General features: G+C 35.7%; 1 protein-coding gene and 1 non-coding gene across 4 annotated transcripts; both read right to left on the bottom strand.

The window, feature by feature from the left end:
• Nucleotides 1–259: 259 nt before the first annotated feature.
• LOC149074852 (fasciculation and elongation protein zeta-2-like) lies at nt 260–24,230 on the bottom strand. Of its 3 annotated transcripts, none has more exons than XR_016194304.1 (9): nt 23,733–24,230; nt 21,887–21,989; nt 21,416–21,544; nt 18,966–19,068; nt 18,553–18,791; nt 13,335–13,410; nt 9,569–9,634; nt 6,059–7,590; nt 260–6,004 (listed from the first exon to the last, which is right to left on the bottom strand). XR_016194304.1 is itself a non-coding variant. In XM_089245789.1 (8 exons), exons 1-8 carry the CDS (start codon nt 24,086–24,088, stop codon nt 7,574–7,576), a joined length of 1,089 nt encoding a protein of 362 aa, XP_089101915.1. In that variant the 5' UTR covers nt 24,089–24,230; the 3' UTR covers nt 260–7,573. The 3 variants fall into 3 exon arrangements, 1 of the variants encoding a protein (XP_089101915.1); XR_016194305.1 differs by having other exon boundaries at nt 260–1,529; nt 1,601–7,590; XM_089245789.1 differs by having other exon boundaries at nt 260–7,590.
• Nucleotides 16,964–17,037, bottom strand: TRNAT-GGU (transfer RNA threonine (anticodon GGU)). The gene has a single exon. It is a non-coding gene; the product is annotated as a tRNA-Thr (tRNA).

Below are 24,230 nucleotides of genomic sequence, written 5' to 3' on the forward strand. Positions count from 1 at the left end.
TAGGATGCAAAAACTAGAACTGTACTAGCACCTTCTATAGCAGTAAGCCTCTGCGCGAAGCCTTGATGTCACTGAAGTCGTCCATTTCACCTGTAGCTACTGGATATAGCAGTCCCACGTATGCGAAATCTTTACTTTTTTTTGCAGTATATTCAATGACTATAGGTGAAATGGACGACTTCAGTGACGTCACGAGCTTCGTGCGTGGTGTTGACTGTACACACATATACCCCGCGCGAAAAAAAGACGATTCGAAAAATATTTGGAGCGTATTTATTTTCAAAAATAACATTAAAAGCACAAACCCAACCTCTCGTAAATATAAATTACATCAGCGAGGCTGCATTTTTTTTTAATCCTCTTAAGTAATGTAAATGTGCAAGAGCGAAAAATCATCTTTTTACATAACAAATATTAAATTCCAAAGCATGCCACTCCATTCAACACCGTCATAATAAATAGCATGGGGGGGGGGGGGGAAAGATATTCTCTTTCGACAATCTTTTCTTTTTTCTTCATATATTTCCATCCACAGCCAACAAGAGGGGAAGAAAATCGCTATTACATCATCAATTTACACACACACCAACAACTCTTTAAAAAGCCTTCTTTATACATACACATAGATTGAATCGCTCCAAGTTTCTTACGAAAAAGCATTCCTATACTTAATATTTGATTCCAGGTAGAAAGACGCTGATCAAGACATTACATTAAGTGTTCGACACATGAAACTGCTATGGGTAATAAGAATTTCATCGGGCGAAATGACTGCTGCGACCAATAAATTAGTAATCATAATTCTTGTTTTTTACCATCAATAAATGCTACAACAGAACCTGGATTTAGCAGTTTGTCCAGAGTCATTAGATACCAGGAACGGAAATGCATTTTTGACTGTACCGTCATATTTCAAGCATATGGTCGAACCTCGATTTTCCCAGGAATTAGAGAAATATAAATATCCATCATCGTGTCCCGCCCTTACTTAACTGAATATAAAAACATTTTTATACACCTCTGTTGTATTTTAGTTAGTTAGTTATATATTATTTAGTTATATTAGTTATTTAGCTATATATTTAGTTATATATTATGCTAGGAGTACCAGATCCCCAACAGGGTGTCTACCATCATGGGAAAAGTTACCAAGTCCCTGATAAGTGACTCATGTCCCTGACTCATGTGATTAGGAAAAAGTCACATAAGTCATGAAAGAAAGTCACAGATTTTTTTTATGAATTGATTTTCTGAATTTTCCTTTAAAAGTTCCTCTGCTTGATTTCATTACTAAAAATCATGACCCCCCCCCCCTCCACTTATCAGGCCTATCGCGAAAGCCACATAAATATCCATGATCGTGCAATGGTTGATTAGCTGAAGGTGGTTTACAGACTTTAAAACACAAATGCGAATTCGTTTCTGGCAGGGGGGGGGGGGGGGGAGTCACCACAGCGACAGCAGTAAAAACAAACAATTGCAGCTATGGTGGTCAATTGGTCAGAGTTACAAACTCGCATCGCAAGGACCTGGGTTCAAACCCCTCTGCTGCAACAGTGGTGGTCAATTGGTCAGAGTGACAAACTCGCATCGCAAGGACCTGGGTTCAAACCCCTCCGCTGCAACAGTGGTGGTCAGCTGAAGTTGGTTTTCTGTAATTCCCAACTTCGAGGCACAAATGTGAGCTGATCTCCCTGTATCTTATGCTACGCAATTAAGAAATTATAAATGTCTTTCTGCATTGCTCGTCTTCATCACTTGAGCAAAACTGAAAAAGCCTTTCAATGTCTCCCACTGACCGAATGGATAGTGAAATTGCATTCAATGAAACACAGACAGCCCTTACATGAGATGAATGCTTCCGATAAGTGTGTTGAATTATTAACAAAATATCCTTTCCTGGTAAATTTATGTTATGTTCATTACATTTTTTGACATGCCACACAAACTCCTAATGAGACAGATTCTCAAAATGCTGGAGTTCATCTGCACCGATTCTTGGTAGGCAGCTGACAATTTTCTTAGCCGAAGGATTTAACAGCTGACTGATACGAAGATGAATTCAGGAAATAAATGCCTTGGCATAGGCTTTTATGACCGGTGTGTATAATTAAATGTTTGGCCATGGTCTTCTAATCATTTCTAATGTTTCACCCACAGCTGTGGCGGGTATCTTCATAGACAAAAATACTACTGAGTCCAGAACCAATGGGATTCCCACCATCAGCCCCTAGCACTGGACATAGGGGTAAAAATTTTATTCTAGACTTGGTAGTACTTTCTGAAGATGCCACTAAAGCTGCAGGCAAAATGTTAGAGCCTGGTATGTCCATGTTTTCAAATCAGGAAAGAAAATTCAACTGTCTATGCGAGGAATCGAAACTCACGTCCTCTTGCACGCAGGACAAGCATGCGAAACCACCTACAGAAGCAACAAATTTCTTTCCTTAGAGATAGGACTGTACATGGGCAGTCAGATTCAACTCAGTAATGCCCACATACACTATAACATTTTTGCGACCAGATGACGACATATCTGAAGATGATGAGATGGAGAGAGACATCATTTCCAAGAATGCTTCTCGGATGTAAGAATAAACTTCAGTCAGTCAGCCTGACTTTCATTTAAAAACCCAAAAGGAGTGAATTCGGTCAGCATTCGTCTGTGCGGCTGCCTGCTTTGGTTAATCAAGTTTCGCCATACGAATGAATAGATTTCGATGCTTCGTATTTCACTCAATTAAATTATATTCATCTGTAAAACTATTTAGTTTCATCATTTCTCCATTCACAATACATCTTCTTCGTTCACAATAGATGCTTTCAAGAAAGAAAAATCACAGTAGAGCATACAGAGAAAAAATAACCGCAGACTAGAAATGAATTTTGGTAAATAACATAATCATACAATGAATATATCACAATTTAATTTGATTAAAAACGAATTCTTTGGTGTATTTTTCCTCGAATAAACAATCTCGAGATTAACGGTGTGAGTAAGATTCAAAATACTTTCTATAAAATTTAGTTTTGCAGAGAGATTTCCGCTGATCAATTATAGATATATATATGCATTGCACTTATAGGCATACTATAAACTATCATTTCTTTTTTTAATAACCCTGCTGAATTTCCTCCGTCATAACATTATACTGGCAGCTATATATATAATGTTAAGTCAAAACTTCTAAGTTCAGTGCGAATTGTTCATGATTACATAGATTCACAAAAAATAGTTAGGTAAAACAAACAAGGCTTTTTTGTAGCCATTATGTATTGAAAACAGTTTTCAGATTGTTAAGGTAGACGTGATGGAGAGTTTTTATCTTCCGATGCTTCGTTCACAAGGGTGGTAAAAATTTTCCCAGAAAGTCTCATTGGGCAGGGAAAGAAACTTGGTTTTTATCTCTTCTCCCTGCTCATGCATTCACTGTTATATACCATTTTATTCGTCATTAGGATCGGTGAGTTGAGCGCAAAATTTTCTAAAATACCAGCCGATTCTGTCTGTGATTCATGCAATGTAGGGCAGACCTACCAGAAAAGTGTTTCTGCCTTTCATTCCAAGAATCATGAAAGAATTGGTGGCATCTGAGAAAATTTGGTATCGAGACCATCTTCAAGCCAACTAAAAAACTAGGTGAGGATCTGAAGTCAGCTGAAGATCAGCGTGACGATCTAAAAACAACTGCAGTATATCAAATCCCATGCCATGGCTGCAAAGTCCCCTGAATTTTATGGGAGACTCCAGAAGTTCTCCTCAAACTCCAGAAAAATTCTTATATCTCCCAATTTTTCACTATGATTTTAAAAAATCTCTATGTTTGGGGAAAAAATTATTCTTAAAATTTACCCGGCTAAAGACAGTTGCTTTTGTTATTTTTTCCTCAGAATAAATGTTTGGAAATGTCTTGAAAATGCTCCCCCCTCCATACAAACGAACCATCTGAACATAAAACTTTTTATCATGTTGGCCTAACAACATCCTGAAAACTGAGTTTTTCCAAATTTAAGTAATATGCGACAAATTACATTTTTTTAAAGAAATTTTTCCTTATCAGAAAATTCAGAGAGTATTATGTATAGTTTAAAAACAATCTTGAATACAACCATATTTCACATTTGAAAAAAAAAAAAAAAAAAAACTGGTTCGAAACAATACTTTTTGATATAATGATGCATAAATGAAACATTACGTCTGTTACTGTGGAATACTTATGACTAGAACAATTGAATACTTTCAGAAAAATAAAAAAAACAAAATTGAGCATATGCGCACACACACAAAATTTATAATACTAACAGTAATTTTTGCATACTAAAAATGATGACAAATAATGTGAATTGCTTAAAAAATAATCTATTGTAATTAACAAAGTGCAGATTTATATTCACTTTCAGCTATAATGTCAAAATGCTCTATATCAGTGTTCTTCGAGGGCCGGTCCCCAAAACATTCCAACCAATTCATACAACCCCATCATAATTTGAAACATGAAACAATATAAAATACTGTTGTAAGTTTCTTTTTATTCCTGTTTTTTGCCATCAGCTGGGTCTGCACATAATTTTTCCTACTGATTTATATTTTTGTCAGTCTGCAAATTATTTCTTGAAAGTCTATAAAATAAATACAGTATTTATTTTCTGCTGGTTCACAAATTATTTCTTTCGTCTATTTATTTTCTGCTAGTCTGCAAATTACTTTGTCAATCATAATTTGACACTAACTCATTGCAGAACTGATGTCAAATTTCAATATTTTCCATACATGTTTATCTGGTAATTTTATGCATGCACAGACAGTCCAGTGGAACCCGAGCGTCAGATTGCAAGGCAGTAAATATTATTTTTTTAATTTCACAATACCTTCTAAAAATAATATTAATATTCAATTTACTTATTTTTCACACAAATCGCCGATGTAACGCAAATGTGATAATCGTCAAAGATTCAAAAGACTAATAAAATCGACCCGTAGAAACAAGTGCTATTCATCCGAATACAGCTTCATAAAAAGAAAGAAAGATTAATCCACCATTAATATACAAAGTCAGATAAGAGTATAAAAAGATTAAAAACAAGCTCAAGTGAAAGTAACTACACGTGCACAACTGTGTAAACGATATAAACAAATTCTAATTTGCAATAAAAAAAACTATGTGAAACTATGTGAAATAAAGATTTATAGAAACTCACAATATTTTATAAATATTAAGTTAAAAAAGAAACATAATAAATATATATATATCCACACAACATAGTAAAACGAGTATAACTATAACGACTATTAAAAAAAGTAGATCAAATATAAAAAGTCTATAAAAAAACATTTAATAGTTCTAAAGAATATGATTGCACACTGAAAGCATTACACACTTTATAACAGAACAATGAAAACATCTATCGGAATATGGAGTGGGAAACAAAAAATTCACACACTAACAAAAAAAAGATTTAAAGCCTCACACAAATAACGTGTCTTTTGCCGACCACTGAAGCGATCAATGATAAGTTTTCTATCCAAGCTGCATTACTTGCTGATTGAGTAATAATCATGCTCATTGCTTAGTTATAATTGGTTTAAGCAAGCGATGGTTCAATCATTAAAAACATCATCTATATGAAGAGGTTCAAAACTACAGAAATTATGTTTTAATTTCCGGTTCCAAAGGTTATTATGCCCATAAGAATAATAGTTTATGGCAGAGGTGCACAATCTTTTAAGTCCACACGGGCCAGAAACTTGTAAATATGAGGCGACCATATGACCTGTATTTTTCAGGACATTCCAGTGACTTTGGTTGCCCCCAGCTTAATAAAATGTGCTGTTTTTCCCTCTTATTTTCAATCTTACTTGGATTTTTGAAATTGGAATTAAGACTGTTTTCCATGAAAATTTTTCGGCTGTAATTGACACGTTACTCGCCTTTAAAAAACTTTTTTGGCTGTAACTGGCAACTTTACTTGACACTGACATATTGTTTTGACTGAAATTACTTGCCTTGGGCAACTTTACTTGACACTGAGACATATTGTTTTGACTGAAATTACTTGCCTTGGGCAACTTTCTTTACGATAATTGGCATTATCCTGATTTCCCCGTATGAAGCAATATTTCCTCATAACTTTTTATGAAGGAAATATGGTCAACCTAAACATTAATTGTGCGGTGTGTATTGATACTTTTCCACCGGAACACCTTTTGTTGGCCGTATGAAACCTCTTGGCAGGCCACATTTAGCCAGAGGTTGTGCACCCCTGATTTAGGAGATTAATTATTTGGCATATTTTTGCATTGCTGCAATGCATCAATTGTGAGCCCCTCAAGGAATCATTATTTTTCAAAGTTCTTCTTATTGCTCACTAGCTTGACATGAAAATTTTTTTTGTTAGCTGTTGAAATCTACTTGAACTATTGATATTTGATAAAAAAAGACGAGTATGAACAGGAAGTATATTTTGGTAATAGCGGAAATAGACTATATTAGGGGTTACTTATCATACATCAAAGTTCATCTTTGATAAATATGAAAGCAAATAGGTAGCTCTCTGGGAGTGTAGTTTGATTGCTAATGTATGTAGCACATCCTTATAGAAACAAGATTCCCATCAATGAAAATGAATCATTGTCAAGTACCGAGACCTGATAATAATTAATACTAAAAATTATGATAATGAAATAGTGTATCCCTGATTCGAAGATTACCAGATATCAGTTATATTTTAAAACACAAACCTCCAGCAAACCATTACAATGATAGTGAATTCAGCGAGACATGACATTACAACCTGATTATAAATTGTCAACTGGTATATATATATATATATATATAATTAAAGCATCATACATTCTCAGTTATGGTAAATAAAAAACAATCAGTAAGTAAAACCTATGTAAACACAAAGTAAACCACAAAATAAATTAAATAGATATTTATTGCGAAATATCGGAAATAATTCAGGCAACTTATGACTATTTTCATACATGTAAACTTATGAAATATTGAAAAAGAGGCGGATTTTAATGCTCGATCAATAAACTAACTTTAAAACTATAACATTCTCTGATAATTTAGTGCATAAACTGTTTTCCAGAATGTACACAGATAAATTTGAAACTAATAATTCATATACGACCATATAAAGGCCTATATTACAACACTATTGCAAAAATAACTTCTTTAGTAACCCTGACAAAGCCATTTGATTATATTACTGTTGTTTTGCCTTCCTATATCGTATATAAACAAAGTTATCAGTGTTAACACACACATGAAATATACTGACTACATACACGCTTTGTCTTCTCAATGATTTAAATTATATTTATCACCTGTGAGCTTTTTTTTAAATGAGTGCGAACATCAATCACACAAACAAACAAAAACACATAGTTCAAAGTATCCAAAACACACACAAAAAAAGAAAAGGTGGGATTATCACTAACTACTTGACTGAATACTGTCCTCTGGGATCGAAACTGCTTATTTTTTTGTGCACGTTTCTCGATTTCCGAAAGAAAAGAAAAGCAAAATAGAAGCAGAGTCTGGTGAATCATCTCCACAGATGATCAAGTTGCGCACAGAACTGCAAGAGAATTTATTACTCATTTTCAATTACAAAGATTAACACAACAAATGTCTACTAAATAATCACATAATCTATATATATAAAATTGATTTTCTGTCTGTATGTGTGTGTGTTCTCTCTATACAAATCTACAATTTTAGATCAATCGCCACCAAATTTTGCATATGTACCAAATGGGACCTAACTTGAACGATAGGCTACTTTAAAATTTTGTCAGAGCAAGGCAAATGCCCCAAACGGGCAAAAAACTGTCGGGCAACAATGGTTTTTGGGCTTCAACAATCACTTTCCGAACGTTTACTTTGGTTACCGTGGTTCCCTAGCAATGTGTTTAAGACGTGTATATGCCTTCATAATGGTTTGTCACTTTTCTAATCCTGTTACTATATGTATAATAGTTTATGCCTTTATAATGGTTTGCCACATTTTCAATACTCCCAGTAATGAGGCTTTTTGAATTGACGTCATAATCATCATCAGCATCGCTTTGAGAGTCAGGAAAAGGGTGATCCTCATAGAAATCAGTGTTAAAGTTGCCGATTTTACTGGAGAAATGCTGAAATTTAGTGGGGGTTTTCCCACCACATCAATCATTTTAAAAATTGTATTGAATTCTCTATTTCTGAAATATTGAGTTCTCCTTAGAGATATACGAAGCCCAGGAGATTAAATATGAAGTAATTAGCAGGACGTACTTTAGAGTTGGATATGAATGCCATAACTTTGATTTCAACTTTTTAGTCATATCTTCTCAAGCATGAAAATAAATGTCTCCGTAATGTCTTTTGATATCAACTGCATCAATTCATATAGTTTATGATGTTTTAAAATTAATTATGGGCCCTAAAAAAGTACATTGAAAAAATTCCACAGCTTTAATTAAGCATTTTTGGATGCTGAAACAGGCAGATGGATAAGTTGAAGTTTAGGGAGGGGGAATCGAAATACATAGTGCCCCTTGAAAAAGGAAAAAAATATATTTTTATTTCTATGTTTCTTTAAATCTAGATTTGTTTATTTCATGAGTAGCGCAGGAAGTCGCCATATTGGTTAACTTGGACACGGTTTGTACTTCCCTCAAAGAAACAGGGAGATATCACGTGATCCAAAAATCCTCATTTAAGAAAACCCGGGCAGTGCCGGGTATTATAGCTAGTCATCTATAAAAGACCAACTGTGAATAGGAAAAACATTCCAAATACAGTACAGTCTGTATTAACAAAGCCTCTATAAATTGAGGCCTTCCATTAATCGAAATGCTTGGCCAGACCAACGTCAAAAGGTCACTTTCCACTGGCTCAGTGCTGTGCATGACGAGTAAGGAAATACTTTTACATAACTGTTAGATTTACCATTACATATTAGATTTGCTATAATGGCCCATGGGCTGGTTGATGGTGGTTTATCCAAAACAAAAACCACATTGTGGGAAATTAAGAGATTTAAGAGAGATGGCTACTCTCTCGAACCTGGGCTCGCTGGTGTTAGACTCTGGGATTTATCCCATTTTGCCCTGCCGGAATGCCTTTGAACAGGATCGCGACACCAGGTTTACTTAGAAAGCCTGAATGCCCTTAGGGGCAGGACATGGGGTGCATCACAAGATTACCATTAGGAATCAAAATTCAAATTTTATGTGCTTGTAGATGAATTTACCTTGTGTGGCTAGCACATTAAAATTTTTTTGACAATTTCAGGGATCGTCTCTATTAACCAAGGTTGTCGGAACCTGAGATAACTCCAGACCCATTACCTTTGGTTAATCTAGGTGCTCTACTGTAAAATTAAATCCAAATCAGATTGATTTATAATGATGATTAAAAATAAATAAATGAATAAAAATATTGCGATGAAAAAATCTGTAACAACTAGGGATACATAATTTTCCTATTTATGAAATAGATGTGATAAATGATATATTAAAGATAAAATTAACACTGTATGTCTAGCAATGCACATTAAATGTGATGCATACCTTTCAGAATATAGTCTGTTAACAAAGTTGGGACTGTGGGGCTGTCATCATTTATAGCTTGTAAAACTGAAAACAAAGCAATAAAATTATCATTCAAGTACGGATGCATAAAAATTTGTGTTCATTGGGATTATTTCAAATTTTCTTATGAAAGATGTTTTAAAAATATTTTTCACATGTAATCATAAATCTGTAAAATCAGGGCACTCACCATCTCGATTTGAAAAAAATAAAACAATTTTAACAAAAAAAAAGTAGGACAAGTGTAATGATTATACAGTCAGGGCATGGCAAAACAAACTCTGATTGAACAAATTCCTCCATTTAACAAATTTTTTTTGAAGTCCTGACAAAAATAAAGGTCGAACCCCTATTTAACGAATAAAAACTACAATATAACAATTTTTTTTAAACTAACCCCAATTTCTTTCTTCTCATTTCTCGTCAAATAAACCCACAATCTGAAGATACGACTTCTCCCAGGATTTGACCTTCCGCTCTTCTTAAAAGACAAACAAAAAAAAGGGGGGGGGGGGAGCAGGACTTTGTTCCTTTTTGTGTAAAGGACATACCAAAGCCATTTATAATGTGTGTGTAAAGACTTCAGTGGCCAATTGGTGTTCACCAGCACCATAAAACATTGTTCTGTCCACATGTTTCGATTTCAGTAAAGAAATAAAGTTATTTCAAGTTCATGCTCTGTCTTGACAAGCACGGAATTGTGGGTCGTTTGAAGAGAGAAAGCAATTTTAGGTCAGTGAAAAAAAATATTTTCAATTTTGACATAATTTGATAAAAATGTTGGACGTACCAAACAAACTTCTATCAAACAATTTTTTCGGGCATTCTGACTATATGCTCAAGTTTATATATTTTTCAAGAGATAAATTGTAACAGCAATTCTAAAGAAAGTAGCTTTTAATATTTGCTGTTTTGAGCGTGTTTATGATCCTGATCAATTTGACCCCGATTTAACAAATAAAATTATGTTGTTTTTTTTCATTTGTGTTAAATCATGGTTTGACTGTAGTTGCGATAATTCATGGAATGGAATGACAACATGGAATTTGTTGCACTTATCATTATTTATTACATTACACGTAGGATGATAACATGGAATGATCGCACATGCAATCTGATAGTATAATAAAGAAAATTACTTTTAAAATCATAATTAATGGCATCAATTACAATACATATATAGTTTCTTAATTATCAGCTGGTGATAATGCATCAAATCTTTCTTTAGCATCTTCACAGCACTACTTCAGTATACAGAAGCAGATTAAGGTTGGGTTGAGGCTCTGGCCACAAAAAAAAATATTGCCCCCCCCCCCTTAAATTAGAAAAATGAATTAGGGTTTTTCTGGGCCTTTCAGAAGTTGGGGCCCTATACGCTAATATGACGGTCTATAATAACTCATTTTTTCTTTTGGATATTCTATGTCATCACCTATCTGTTCTAATTGCCACTGATCTAAAAATTTGTCCTTGTCACTGCCATACTCACAACAAACAGAGTGTCTGATAAATTATGCATCTCTCTTCCTCAGCGCATAACGAAGAAGAAATGCAATTTTTTTAAGGACGATGCTTCTTTAAGACCACTTCCAAAAGCACTGTAGAAAATGTATAAATTACAAGGTCCAATGTATGTAAGTCAAGAGGAACCAGATGGTTTTACTGTGTTGCCCATCTTTTTTTATAAGGGATTCGTTTACATTTGGACTATTCATAGCCAGCATGATCATTTTTGACATTTGAAGTACTTTAATTTCTTACTCTTTTCAGAGATTTGTAAATACTGTATATGTCTCTGCATGTCCTAAAAATATGGAAGAAAATAGGATGTTATTGGGTAAAGCGAGAATCTAAAAACCGAGAATAGGTACCTACATATCTAACTACTTTGTTATGCAAACTGTCATTTCACCTATACACAAAATATGCATCACAATTTTGAATGGTCAATGTTAGTTATTTTATACTGAATAGTCAAAAGCATCAAGTAGTGAATATAGAATCTTAGATCTAGATAGAATGATAAACTCAAAACATGATACAAAATGAGTTTTCAAATTTAAAATTTATCAAAAGAAAAATTAGTGAACGAAATAGCCCACATGCAGCCCAAATAACCCATGAATCATCAATTGATATCAACTATATTTGTATTATCAGATGATATTTAGATAACTACTCCCTTCATTTATAATAAAGTTATATATAGTTTTTGTAGGATTTGATAAAAAGTAGGAAAAGTGTCAAAACATGAAAAGTAGGACATTTTACTGAAAGTAGGAAAAGAAGGACAAGTGGGTACTCTACAAAATCAGTAATAAAGAAGAAGAAAAAGCTTTAGAGAAACAACACATTTTAAGCATTTTCAGCTTTTCCACTTAATTGTGTGGGTAAAGTGATGGCTTTGCTTTGCTTAGATCCCCGATGATAGAACTATGGGTAGTCATTTGAAGTAGTTTTTCAATTTTAAAGAAATAAGACCAATAAAACAGAAAAATACTCAATTAGAGAAATTCATTCAATCGCAAATTTCACAGTCGCACTTTGCGCAATAGATGGCATGCGCCTTCTGAACACGTGGCATTATAGCATTAGACAAATAACTACACTGCTAGATTTCCTATTTTAATACATAATAAGATAAAGCTCTCTCTCTACTACATTTTAGCTGCCCCATGGCTAATGGTTTGAGTGCTAAATGCCAAAGTCTTGTAATGGCAACCATGCTTGATAATTATTTCAATGATTTTTATATATTTTTTGCAGAAAGTCTTCCAGTCCCCTTAAAAAAATATAACTGTAATTTCTAATTGGTGAATGAAATTTTTGCATGCATGGTTCATATGCCGCTATAGCAGTGATGGTAACTGATGGGAGATTTCCCCATGAGTAATTAGAAAAGTACTGCTTTGCCAAATATGCCTGAAGACAAGGGCTATATGATACTCTCCACAGAAGGGGAAAATGTTATTTTTCCCTCAAAAAAAAAAAAGATCGCCGTAAATCTATGCCTGAAGACAAGGGCTATATGATACTCTCCACAGAAGGGGAAAATGTTATTTTTCCCTCAAAAAAAAAAAAAGATCGCCGTACCTTCTGTGCATTGGAAGCTAAATCAATGAACTTGGCATTCATGTTCATATGATTCCATTCCATATTCATGGTCAAAATTGGTCATCATGGAAAATTTCTTGGCATCTGTGGGAAATTTTGAGAGTTCATTTTATGTGAAGGTGCTGCAATTATTCGCATGTATCCAACCATTGCCTGCTTGGGATTTTCCTGACTCTGTTTTTCATTAAATGATGTCCAAGATGATTTATTTTTTTCATGGAATCATATGAACATGAATGCCAAGTCCATTGATTTAGCTTCCAATGCACAGAAGGTACGACGATCTTTTTTTTTGAGGGAAAAATAACATTTTCCCCTTCTGTGGAGAGTATTATATAGCCCTTGTCTTCAGGCATATTTGGCAAAGCAGTACTTTTCTAGTGTAATACTTGACTGTATTTCCACCGATAGATGGTAGCACATTTGTCAAAATATGTGGGAAAAATTTAGTCAAAAGGGAAATTTTGCTTGACAAGGTTACCATTACTACGCTGCACATTCTAGGACAAAATTTTTTCTTGAAGTAGAGAAATTTGTAAGTATAAATTATACACAGAAAATTGAGGTTTCCATAAAAAAATATGCATCTAATTCTGTAAGTTTGGCATAATTAAAAAATTACTTTACTCACTTTTTATCAGGATCTGCAAAGTTGGGTTACTTGGGGTCCCGTGCTCGATATTATAAGGAATAACAGTGGTGAGATACTGGATGAAACAGAAAGCGAAAATTAAACGTCAATAAATATTACAAACAATAAGTATTGTTAATGCTTAAAACAAAGAACAGATGCATATTCTATTTCCATGAATTAGGAAAGTTTTAGACATATTAGCGTCTTTAAAATCATGCGCATATATGTTAGCTAGTTAGCTAGATGCAGCAAAACTAGAGGTAATTTCATTGGCCTATAGCTATGCCAGTTTGAGTAAAGGAATTTCATCTGTTTCAAGAGAAACACTTGTCCAATCAAGTAGAAATAAAGAAACTGTACAAACAAAAGCAACAACACAAAAGAAGAAAATTTTAGTATGTAATTTACGAAAAAATTTAAAAAAGGTAGTATGCACCGTATGTGTGAATATTAATCATTGATCATTTTTGTATCAGCATGGTCATTTTCTGCACACGAGGGCTAATTATAACATAGATCTAAAGTTTATTGCCCAATCCAAATGGCAGCCTTCAACATTTTATAAAAATTATTTTATATATATCTCCACAAAGCATGGAGCGATAACCTCTCAGTGAGGACTTAATGTGGTAGCAATTTGTTCTGTGACCATTTTATTGTCATTTCTGATGTAACTCTGTCAGGAAAGATTCTGACAAGGATGATTCAGGTATCGAACTTGTGACACCTCTGAACATATTTTAGTACAGTAGGCAAGTATGTTATCAACTTGGGTCACAGCCCGTGCATATCTATAACAAATTGAAGTCTAAGCGCATGCCCCCCATTCATAGTCTCAGCCATCCACACTTGCGTTGCATTTAATTTTTAGGATAAGGTTAGAAAATAGGAAGGAATATCTGCTAATTTATATAGAGTAATCCCTTCTTAGAGATAGACGGCTTTTTCTCAGCCCAATATATTATAGAAACAGATATTTTCTGGATTTTATGCCAAGGTGAACTTGGAAAGAAAAGTCATTCGGTCCCTGCCTTCCTTGATATATTGGGCTGATAAAAAGCCATCTATCTCTACCGTCTCCCCGGCAGCCATTTACTGAAGTTAAGAGAGGCTACTAATGCCTCTACTTCAGCGCCTCATGCCACAATGCCTGAAATAAGGAAGGCAGAATTATGTCTCTAGTGGTTAGATGGTAACAGGCTTGCCCCTGGAATGCAAGAGGGCCTGGGTTTGAGTCACAGCAGAGACCAAATGACTTTTCTTTCTGAGTTCACCTCAGAATCTGTTGGGACATGAAGAAAAAATATGTGATATAGCTGCTCACGTTCCAATGTTGGTTAAATTTAACAGTGTTCTGATAAGAGATTTGAAATAATTGAATGGGCACTATAATGAGGCACAGTGTTGAAGCCAATCTCATGTAATTATGTTGTATAGAATTGTACAAAACAGACATATCAATAACTAAAGAGAAGTTAATATTTGTGTTTTAGTCCTGAAACCGTTTATTATTATTTTTTCTTAAGCGAAAAGTGAACAAAAATGATTTACTTTTATGATAACTAGGAAAAAATGCAACCCAAGTTGAATTGCATCAGAAAAATCTCTGAAAATATTATTTGCATTTTGATAATTGGTTATTACATCAAAATACATTCAGTGCTTTGGCTAAAATGGGGAGGTATGCAATATTCTAAAGACTTTCTATGGATTAAATAGTCAAGCACACTAGTACACAGGGTGTTTGTAAACTGTTTAGAAAAAAAAAAATGGAGGGGGAGATAGCACATCAAGACCAAAAAATGTTTACAATGGAACCTGAAGTCGCAATCCACTCTGAGTGTCAGAAAAGTAGAACGTAGAAACACATCCAACACAAGCCCAAGTTCTCACTTCTGACGTCATTTCTGCTCTGCAGGAGAAACAGCACTTCTCCACAACATCGCAGTCAATCATTTGCTGTATGCAAATTTCCAGTGAGAAGAAGCAGCACCAACAGTTGCAGCTGATCAGATGATGAAGGCCGAAGCCAGTTGGCAAGATCAATACGACACCACTAGAGTCGACAAGTGGGTGCACTAGTCTTTCATTCGCTGATGTGAATTATGCAACACTACCATTGGACATCACTTTGAGAATCTATGTTTAATATTTCACTGATTTGCACTACAGCAGGGCTCCCACTCAAAAAATGAGAAAAAGTAGGAAAACGCAGGACTAAAAAGTAGAATGGGGGAGGGTAACCCCCTTAGACAACATAATCATAGTATAATGGAAAAAAATCCCTAAAAAAATATTTTTTTGCAAAAAAATTTTTTTAATAATTAAAATTTTTTTTTTAATTTTGAATTAACTTTTTTTTTTCCCTAACACTATTTCAGTCAAGCTAAAACAAAATGACAAATGACTTGGTTACAAAACCAATTTTTGGCCAAAACAGTGCACTAGCAACCACAGATAATTCTGTGCTGTCTCTCCTCATATATATTGCATTCTTTTTTGGAGTCTTCCAAAGTGACGAGCTTGTCAACTCTCTTCGACAAGGAACACCAAATTTCGAAGACGTACATTTTTTAAGAATGACGCACCTTCGAGATCACTTTCGAAAGCACAATGCAAAATGTGTAAATTACAAGATCCGCGTATATAAGGCAAGGTAAACCAGATACAGACGTGCCAACTTTTGAAATCCAGAAATTCTCCCGAGGGGCGTACCCCCCCCCCCTGACACTCATAGACTCGATCAAAAAAAGTTCATATAAAAAAAAATTCAAAAAAAACTTTTTTTTTAATAAATTAAGAAAAAGTTACATTCCCCCCCCCCCAAGGCACGTTCTGCATTGCTCCTGAGAAGAATATAATTCTATGCCAGTCTTTCCATGCAGAATAGAGAAATCACATCTACATACTGTTCATAAAGTATGTGTTTCCTTTCGTGGATGCTATCAGTGATTGATAATCTTGGGTATATGAATTCTTAAAAGCTTTATATTTAGCTGTATATAGCTTAAAGTTTTATATTTTCTTTCCGAAGATGTTTAATCGGAAGAAACTATTTAAAAAACTCAAATTACAAAGCTGCGGACGAAAAAACGTGTTTACCGCACGGCTGTTAATGGAATACAATAACGATTATACAGGAATTTCGGCAACCAAGGTCATGCCCCTGATAAATTATTGCCGACAAACGCTACGAAAATGAAGTCGCGTCTTTGCCAGTTGCTTAAATGCGGTCACAGACACTTTTATTTACGGCTGCTCGATAGAAATGACTACGGCTGTCCTTTATGGGTGTTTTCCCTAACGACAACGGTAATCATTCACGGCATGACAACGTGAAAATCTAATTTTCTGCCAAAATCCGTAGAGCGGGAGGAAGAATGAAAAATCCGGAGTCTCCCGCCTAAATCGGGAGAGTTGGCAGGTCTGCAGATAGTTTTACTGTGTTGTTCATCATTTTTTAAATTTTACTGTTTTTTTCACATTTTACTGTTCAATGCCAGTATAATCATTTTTGACGAATGAAGCACTTCCATTTCTAGCTCTTTGCTGAGCATTGTAAATATTAAGGAAACAGTTATTTTCCGGATATTATGCCGAGGTGAGCTCGGAAAGAAAAGTCATCACGTCTCCACCGGGACTCGAACCCAGGCCCTCTTGCATACCGGGCAAGCATGCTACCATCTACACCACTGGAGACACATGACTCTGCCTTCCTAATTTCACGCACTGTGTCGTGAGGCGCTGAAGTAGAGGCATTAGTAGCCTCTCTTAACTTCAGAAAATGGCCCCCCGCAGGTGGGACGGTTTTATAGAGATATAGATGGCTTCTTTCTCAGCCAGAGATATCAAGGAAACAGTTATTTTCTGGATATTATGCCGAGGCGAGCTCGGAAAGAAAAGTGCAAGAGGGCCTGGGTTCGAGTCCCGGCGGAGACGTGATGACTTTTCTTTCCGAGCTCGCCTTGGCATAATATCCGGAAAATAACTGTTTCCTTGATATCTCTGGCTGAGAAAGAAACCATCTATATCTCTCTCTAAAACCGTCCCACCCGGGGGCCATTTCCTGAAGTTAAGAGAGGCTACTAATGCCTCTACTTCAGCGCCTCACGACACAGTGCGTGAAATTAGGAAGGCAGAGTCATGTGTCTCCAGTGGTGTAGATGGTAGCATGCTTGCCCGGTATGCAAGAGGGCCTGGGTTCGAGTCCCGGCAGAGACGTGATGACTTTTCTTTCCGAGCTCGCCTCGGCATAATATCCAGAAAATAACTGTTTCCTTGATATCTCTGGCTGAGAAAGAAGCCATCTATATCTCTCTCAAATTGTAAATATTGTTTATGCCTTTTCATGCCTTAAAAATAAGAAGAAAACTGAATGCTATTGGGTAGCATCAGAATCACCAAACCTAGAATAGGCCTATGTATCCAACTGGTTTAAAATGCAAACTGTTGTTTCACCTATTTGCACCATAATTTTGAATGATGAAAGTTACTTTCCAAGACCACGAAGTAATAAATACAAAATTATTTTTCCATCCAGACAGAAGTTTTTAATGACTACTACACTTGTTGAACCCTCAAACTAAACAAATGAAAAATTAATGAATCAAATGGTTCACATACCCCCCCCCCCCCCCTATAATTATCTTAAAAATGATACAATTTCTGCTTTGGCAGAATCATTAATTGCATTCTTCAACATCTGTAATATTTGGCAATATATCAATAATTTCCTGCTCAATTAAAATCAATTACACAAATTTTGTCGATAGGATTTGGTAAAAATGTAGGAAAAGTAGGACAAAACCGAGAAAGTAGTACAAAAGTAGGACATTTTACCAAAAAGTAGGAGTGAGAGCCCTGCTACAGTATGCAACTTATAATCTTTTTGCCTCTTTTTTTCACTACTGAAATTTTAACATGAAGAATTTATTTTATGCTTTTCTGTCACTGAGTGGATTGTGACCATAGGTTTCATTGTAAATAGTTTTGTTTAGATTGGTACTATCACACTTATTTTTTTTAAACAGTTTGCAAACACTCTGTACATTGGTATAAGCAAGGATTGAGCCAAGATTATAGTGTTATCTTGGAGAGAAAAGCTTAACCCTCTGTTCCCTAGAAGAAAAAAATGAAACACCACCCAGAGAAAATCCTAGGTAGGCCTATGACCCTGTATATTATCAAAATAGATAAGACAGGTGTGGAAAATTACCTTCGGTTCCATTCCATTAGCTCCCCCGTTTTTCACCTTCTTCTTGTCAATATTATACTGACGTCTCTTGTTCTGGATGCTGAGCACCAATGAAATGAATGTATTCTTCAGTTCTTTCTCGAACTCAAGTTCATCTCTCAAAGCCAATTCTCGGATCAAAGTCTCAGAATGCTCTTGAATAAGACTATCCATTTCTTGATAAAGTTCGTGCAGTTGAGACAGAGTCATGAGTTTCACCTCTAAACAGATCAAATAATTAAAACAGACAAATAAGTTCATTAGGCGCTGTACTAAGGTATCACATATCTCATAGTTGTAGAAGTTCCCTGGGATTCCCCTTGGATGGTAAAAACGAAATTAAGTCAAGGTGTCGCTGTATTTTTCAAGTAAACTGGAAAATATAAATTTCTTACCATCCTTATACATCCCAATGTAAGCAGCAACTTTACTCTTTAGGTCATCTGGTGACTTATCAGGAGTAAGTGAATTTGCCACAGATGATGGTGATCTTTGTTGCTATGAATATAAAACAATCATAATTCAAGTTTTTAAAAAAAATAGATAAGCTATCTATATAAAAAATCTATAGAGAAAAAGATGGCAAACTTGGAAGTTTCGAGTAATGTCTTACAGTAAACAATATTGAAATGATGACGAGCACATGCTTATATAAAAATAAACCAAAATCCCCATACAGTACTACTACTACTACTACTTAACCACACATGCAGATCGTCCATATTTCTCTGCGGAACTTCTAACAAATTGGCACATGTTGGAATGTGCGTGTATGTGTAGTGAATCTAACATGGAGTTTGTATTTGTGTAATGATTCTTATGTTTAGTGCTGCCATCTGCCATCAATTTTTCTGACTATGAGTGAATTGTAATGATTGAACAATTGTATCATTGTAAGCTTGTTGCTCTCTGTGGCGAGGCTTTTTAACAGGAAGATCATCTTGCATTTGCGCCTAGAAGTTGGGAACCACAGAAAAGTCCCCATACACTGCTTGGCAAATGCTAAGAAACAACTGATTTATAAAAAACTGTTTCAGACAGCTGTGCAGTCACAGATTAAGCAAGGCCTCTAACCTATATAAAAGGTAGTGCCTTCACATTGTTTTCTGATTCATAACTGCAAGTAGTAATGTTTGTTAACAGGGAAAACCACTACATCATCATTGTTTGTGGGTAAAACACCATTTCTGTCAAGATAGCGCTGGAAATTTTCGTTTTTTGACAACAAATAGTAAATACAAAATGTCTGTGAGATATCATTTGATTGAATAGGATCGTGGTCAAGCATTTGGACATCTTAAGGAAGAGCAAAGTGTCACTGAAGTTGCCACAGCAATGGGCTTGTTGAAGAGTGTGATTGCGAAATTGAAAAAGCCTCTGAAGGTGAAAGTGCTGCACGAAAGCATGCTGGAGGCCATGGGAGGATCAGCACACCTCAAAAGGATAGATATGTCAGCTTAGTAGAAAAAGAAATAGTCACTCCTGGCTAGATAGCTGCCGACCTTGTTCATGCTTTTGGTACTCACATATGTACGAGAATTACTTTTCAGTGATTAAAAGGTAACATTAGTGTAATGAGCATATTCATCTGGATCAACAACGGTGGTGCAGAGTCAGTCTCTGATGAATCTCACTTCAGCATCAACAGTAATTCTGAATCCAGCTATTGTGGAGAGAGCAGGAAACTCGTGACCATCAACAGAATGTCTAGAAAATTGATTGTTATGGCCGAGGAGTAATGGTGCGTGCAGGCATCATGTGCAATGGAAGAACTCATATCTTTGATGGGGGTACCATAAAATCACAGCGGTATTATACTAACATTCTCCTGGATCATATCTTTCTTTTCAAAGCTGCAGTTGGTCCAGACTTTCTGTTCATAGATGACAATGCCCAAGACCGTAGCGTGCATTCCCAGAGCCTGGGGCAGACTTTTTCTTAGGGCCCCTTGAAAAGGTTTATAGGTATACAAAATAAGTGTACATTTTTGTGGGGGACCCCATTAGCTCGGGGCCCCGGATGCCCAGCCTAGTTATGGCATTGACAACTTGTTTTATGAGTGTTTTGCAAGATGAGATTTTTTTTTTTTTTTAAATTTTACACAGATTTTGATTTGACAAACAAGATATCTCTTGCAATATGAATAATATGTATACCCAGACTCCTAGATTGAGCGCTATAATATTGCATATTCACCTTGTCTGTCGAGCGTCATGTAATCATGGCAAAAAAGCCGACACACACACAACTTTCTCTCACTATGGGAAGGGCTGTCTTAACAAGTTAAAAGACCAGACTCAAGCATTTTTTTAGAGTTTCTTTTTGTTATTTCAATAAAAGACCAAATTGAAAAATATATTGTTATGCACTATGTGTATTAATGAACCCTCAGATAGTTTAAGGGTCCTCGTTTGATTAAGGACAATTTATTAAGATGTTACTGACTACAGGAATGGTATTCATAGCACAAGCCCATGAAAGACTATCTCATCCTCTTGTTAGGTGTTAATGCAAGCAGGGATTTTGAAGTGAAACATGCTCTTTCGGAAATACTCAAACATTCAATATAAAATGAGCAAAAATATGGTTATTTGAAATAAATCAATCAGCACATTTCCTTTAAAAAGGGTCATGGCTGGCTTGAGGAAGAACGCTGTGGAACAAACCACATTTCAGTTCCCATTATTTCCTAATAATGTGTTTCAATATACAACTGTTTCGGATTACAAGCAAATTCACTGAATGAATTATGCCCCAAGACTGAAGTTTCACCGCATTTCGAATCAATTGATCATCTTTGTTCATCAAAAATGAATAAATAAAAATGTATAGATCTACATCTCACCTGTATCATCTCTTCGATTTCTTCCAGAACTTGTTCGGCTGTGAATAGTGGTTCTTGTTGTAGGTTATTAAGAATGAGGTTTCGAACATCAGCATCTGTAGATATCTCTTCATTGTTAGTATCTGGTTCCTTTGAATAAAATGAGAAAAAATATGTACATGAATATAAAAATATTGGGGTTGGAAATCAATTCAAATTTTTAACTGGTTAATTACAATTTTTTAATAATTTAATTGACTGATTAATAACATTTTAACTGAATATTTTGGAACGCTAACCATTTCATAATAAACATAGTATTGTGTGTGGCAACTTTATAATATTAATTGACGTTATAAAAATTTAATTTATTCATTTCAAGCACATATTTTCTGGACGTAAACACCGTAGTGTGATTACAGATGAATGCGGCTCATAAATCTCATTTATAAGAAATATTTACAAAATATTTGGATAAATTTAGTAGTTTACTTGTTTTTGATTAAGGTTCAGGGATGGTAGGCGCTTGGCACAAGACTTGGTCCAATCAATCGGCAAAATATTTCCGAAATTCCCAGTAATTGTCCACCACATCCTAAAACGTAAAGAAGAAATATATATATATAATCAAATACATTTATATTTTTAAATTTATGATTGGCTGCATTTATCATCTGGCAGTTCAAACAAAACTTTCTTTTTTTAAAAAATTCTTTAAAGCAATGGTCCTGAAACTTTTTTTACTCGGAACCCCCTTAACCTTTTCATCTTTTATCTGCAGCACTCTAGAATAGTCAAGAATCATTTCAAAGCATTTAAAGAGGAAACACATCAATACACCAACTCCTTGTGATGCCCCTAGGAGCTACAAACACACACCACACACTTTGAGAACACTGGGGGGGGGGGGTGCAGATCATCAAGGGTGATGAGCTAAAAGGGACAATTAACTGTGTGGGTTCTAGAAATCTTCTGTATTTTAGGACACATAAATTTTTCTCATATTATCCAGCAATTGGGAGGGGTGATTGCTCCTCCTCTTCCCTCCCTGTGCGACAGAGCCTGGGTGACTCGCAGTTTCTCCAGTTCTTCCTCCCTGTGGATCGAAACATGAAGGGGGGACAAATTTTTAAGCATAAAGTAGCTTCACGGTAACGTCATTAACATTTTCGAAGGGTAGATAATGCAAAATACTGATGCTATTAGACACTCTCGAAAGAACAAAAACCGGTGAGGAATTTGAAAATATACTGAAGGGGATTTTGAGCAAAATATACAAAATATTATTGTAGCAGTTTTGAAATCTTCTAAAAAAAATATCATTATGGGGGTATCATAGTAAAGGATACCGTTGTATCGAGAGGAGTTCAACATTAGACTATAGAAAATTCCAAATACAATTTGGAAAAATATCTTTATCTGAGAGATTTATCGTTGTAGCGAGACTTGTGAATTGAGACAATGTGAATTAATATTACATCTTATTGATTTTTAACCAAAACTACATTAATGTCTTGACAATTCACAAAGATTTTTTTCTCCATTTTTCACAACAAATTTTTTTTTTCCCACCAATGCATGTAGGCTAGTGGTTCTTAATCTTTTATGGTCGCAGTCATGACCCAAAATATACAAGAGTGGCTTTGCAACCCATGGGACTGGTTTTTCAAAATTAGTGTGAAACCAGTAACACAATAAATGTGTTTACAACAGAACTGTAAGTGCATCTGTATGACTCATTTAGGAAGCCCCTGGGAATCAAGTTTGGGCCGTGACTCGTAGCTAACCCTAAGCCTTGAGTGTATCGGAACCATGGTCCCCACATCCTGGAGCAGGACCCCTAGGCTGGGACCTTTGGCAGCTCCCTCAAAAGAGCAAATTTTATAGCATAAGAAAGTCATTATGGGAGTCATGTGGGGCCCAGTCAGCCCCACCATTATGGAGGGGGGGGGGGGGCCAAGATTTGCTACCCAAGTTTGGATCCTGATCCAGTATCCTCTTAATGCATGGGCACAGCCTGGGGGTCTTAAGAGAAGAGAGTGGTTCCTCACAAAAATGAGAACTGGTTGATGTTTTTGAGAAAATGCCAGATAGGGCCTCAGAAAAATCATTTGGCTCGGGGGCCCACGATGCTCTTAAAAGATGGCCCTGCCCTGAACCACAGGTTAAGAACCCCCTGATCATTGAACCGGATAGGTTATCGATCGCGATTCAAACATGAGCGTGAATTAATTAGAAGCAACGCAAATTGACAGTTATGGAAAAAAACATGTACGGGTTGGTTAGATCGGAAATCGTATATATATATTATTGTTTATTGGAAACATGTAAAACTCACTGGCATTCGTTCATGATCTCCTCCTGGGATCGAACCTGCACGGGAGCGAGTTGCTCGACGTTCTCCTCGTAGTTGTAGAAGCATTTGGTGATCTTCTCGTCGAAGGTGTTGACGAGGTCCTCGAGGGAAGTCGAGAAGGCATCGCTGAAGCTCCCCTCGACGAACGAATTCTCGTTGTTGCTGCCCTCGGGTGTCGAATAGGAGTCCTTGTTGTTGGAGTTGTCGACGAAATCATTGCTGCTGCTGTCGTGGAAATCGCCCGCGAGGTCTGCCCAATCCTCTATCTTCGCCAGGGGAGCCTGAATTTTCAGTTCAGACATTTTGAGGCGGTGAGACAATTTCTCATAATTTTTCATCGATACTGCTCACCCTGCAGGAAACACCAACAGACGACAAATAAATAAAGATGGGATGTCTTTTTTTTTTTTTTTTGGTTTTGTTTTTAATATACGCAAAGACCGCTGCAAGAGCCTCTGCGCAAGCTCGAGAGTATTTCCC

The sequence above is a fragment of the Pholcus phalangioides genome, unplaced genomic scaffold, assembly GCF_987345545.1.
Source record: "Pholcus phalangioides strain wild (caught in Gottingen) unplaced genomic scaffold, Ppha-v1.0 ptg000016l_1, whole genome shotgun sequence".
Classification (NCBI taxonomy): Eukaryota; Metazoa; Arthropoda; class Arachnida; order Araneae; family Pholcidae; genus Pholcus; species Pholcus phalangioides.

Excerpts from the sequence above, each read along its gene's own strand:
- LOC149074852 (XM_089245789.1), bottom strand. The coding sequence starts at position 24,088 with ATGAAAAATTATGAGAAATTGTCTCACCGCCTCAAAATGTCTGAACTG. Across the intron at positions 21,545-21,886 it reads TGAACCTTAATCAAAAACAA|GAACCAGATACTAACAATGA; the intron begins GTAAACTACTAA and ends TTTTATTCAAAG. Across the intron at positions 18,792-18,965 it reads CATTGGGATGTATAAGGATG|AGGTGAAACTCATGACTCTG; the intron begins GTAAGAAATTTA and ends TGATCTGTTTAG.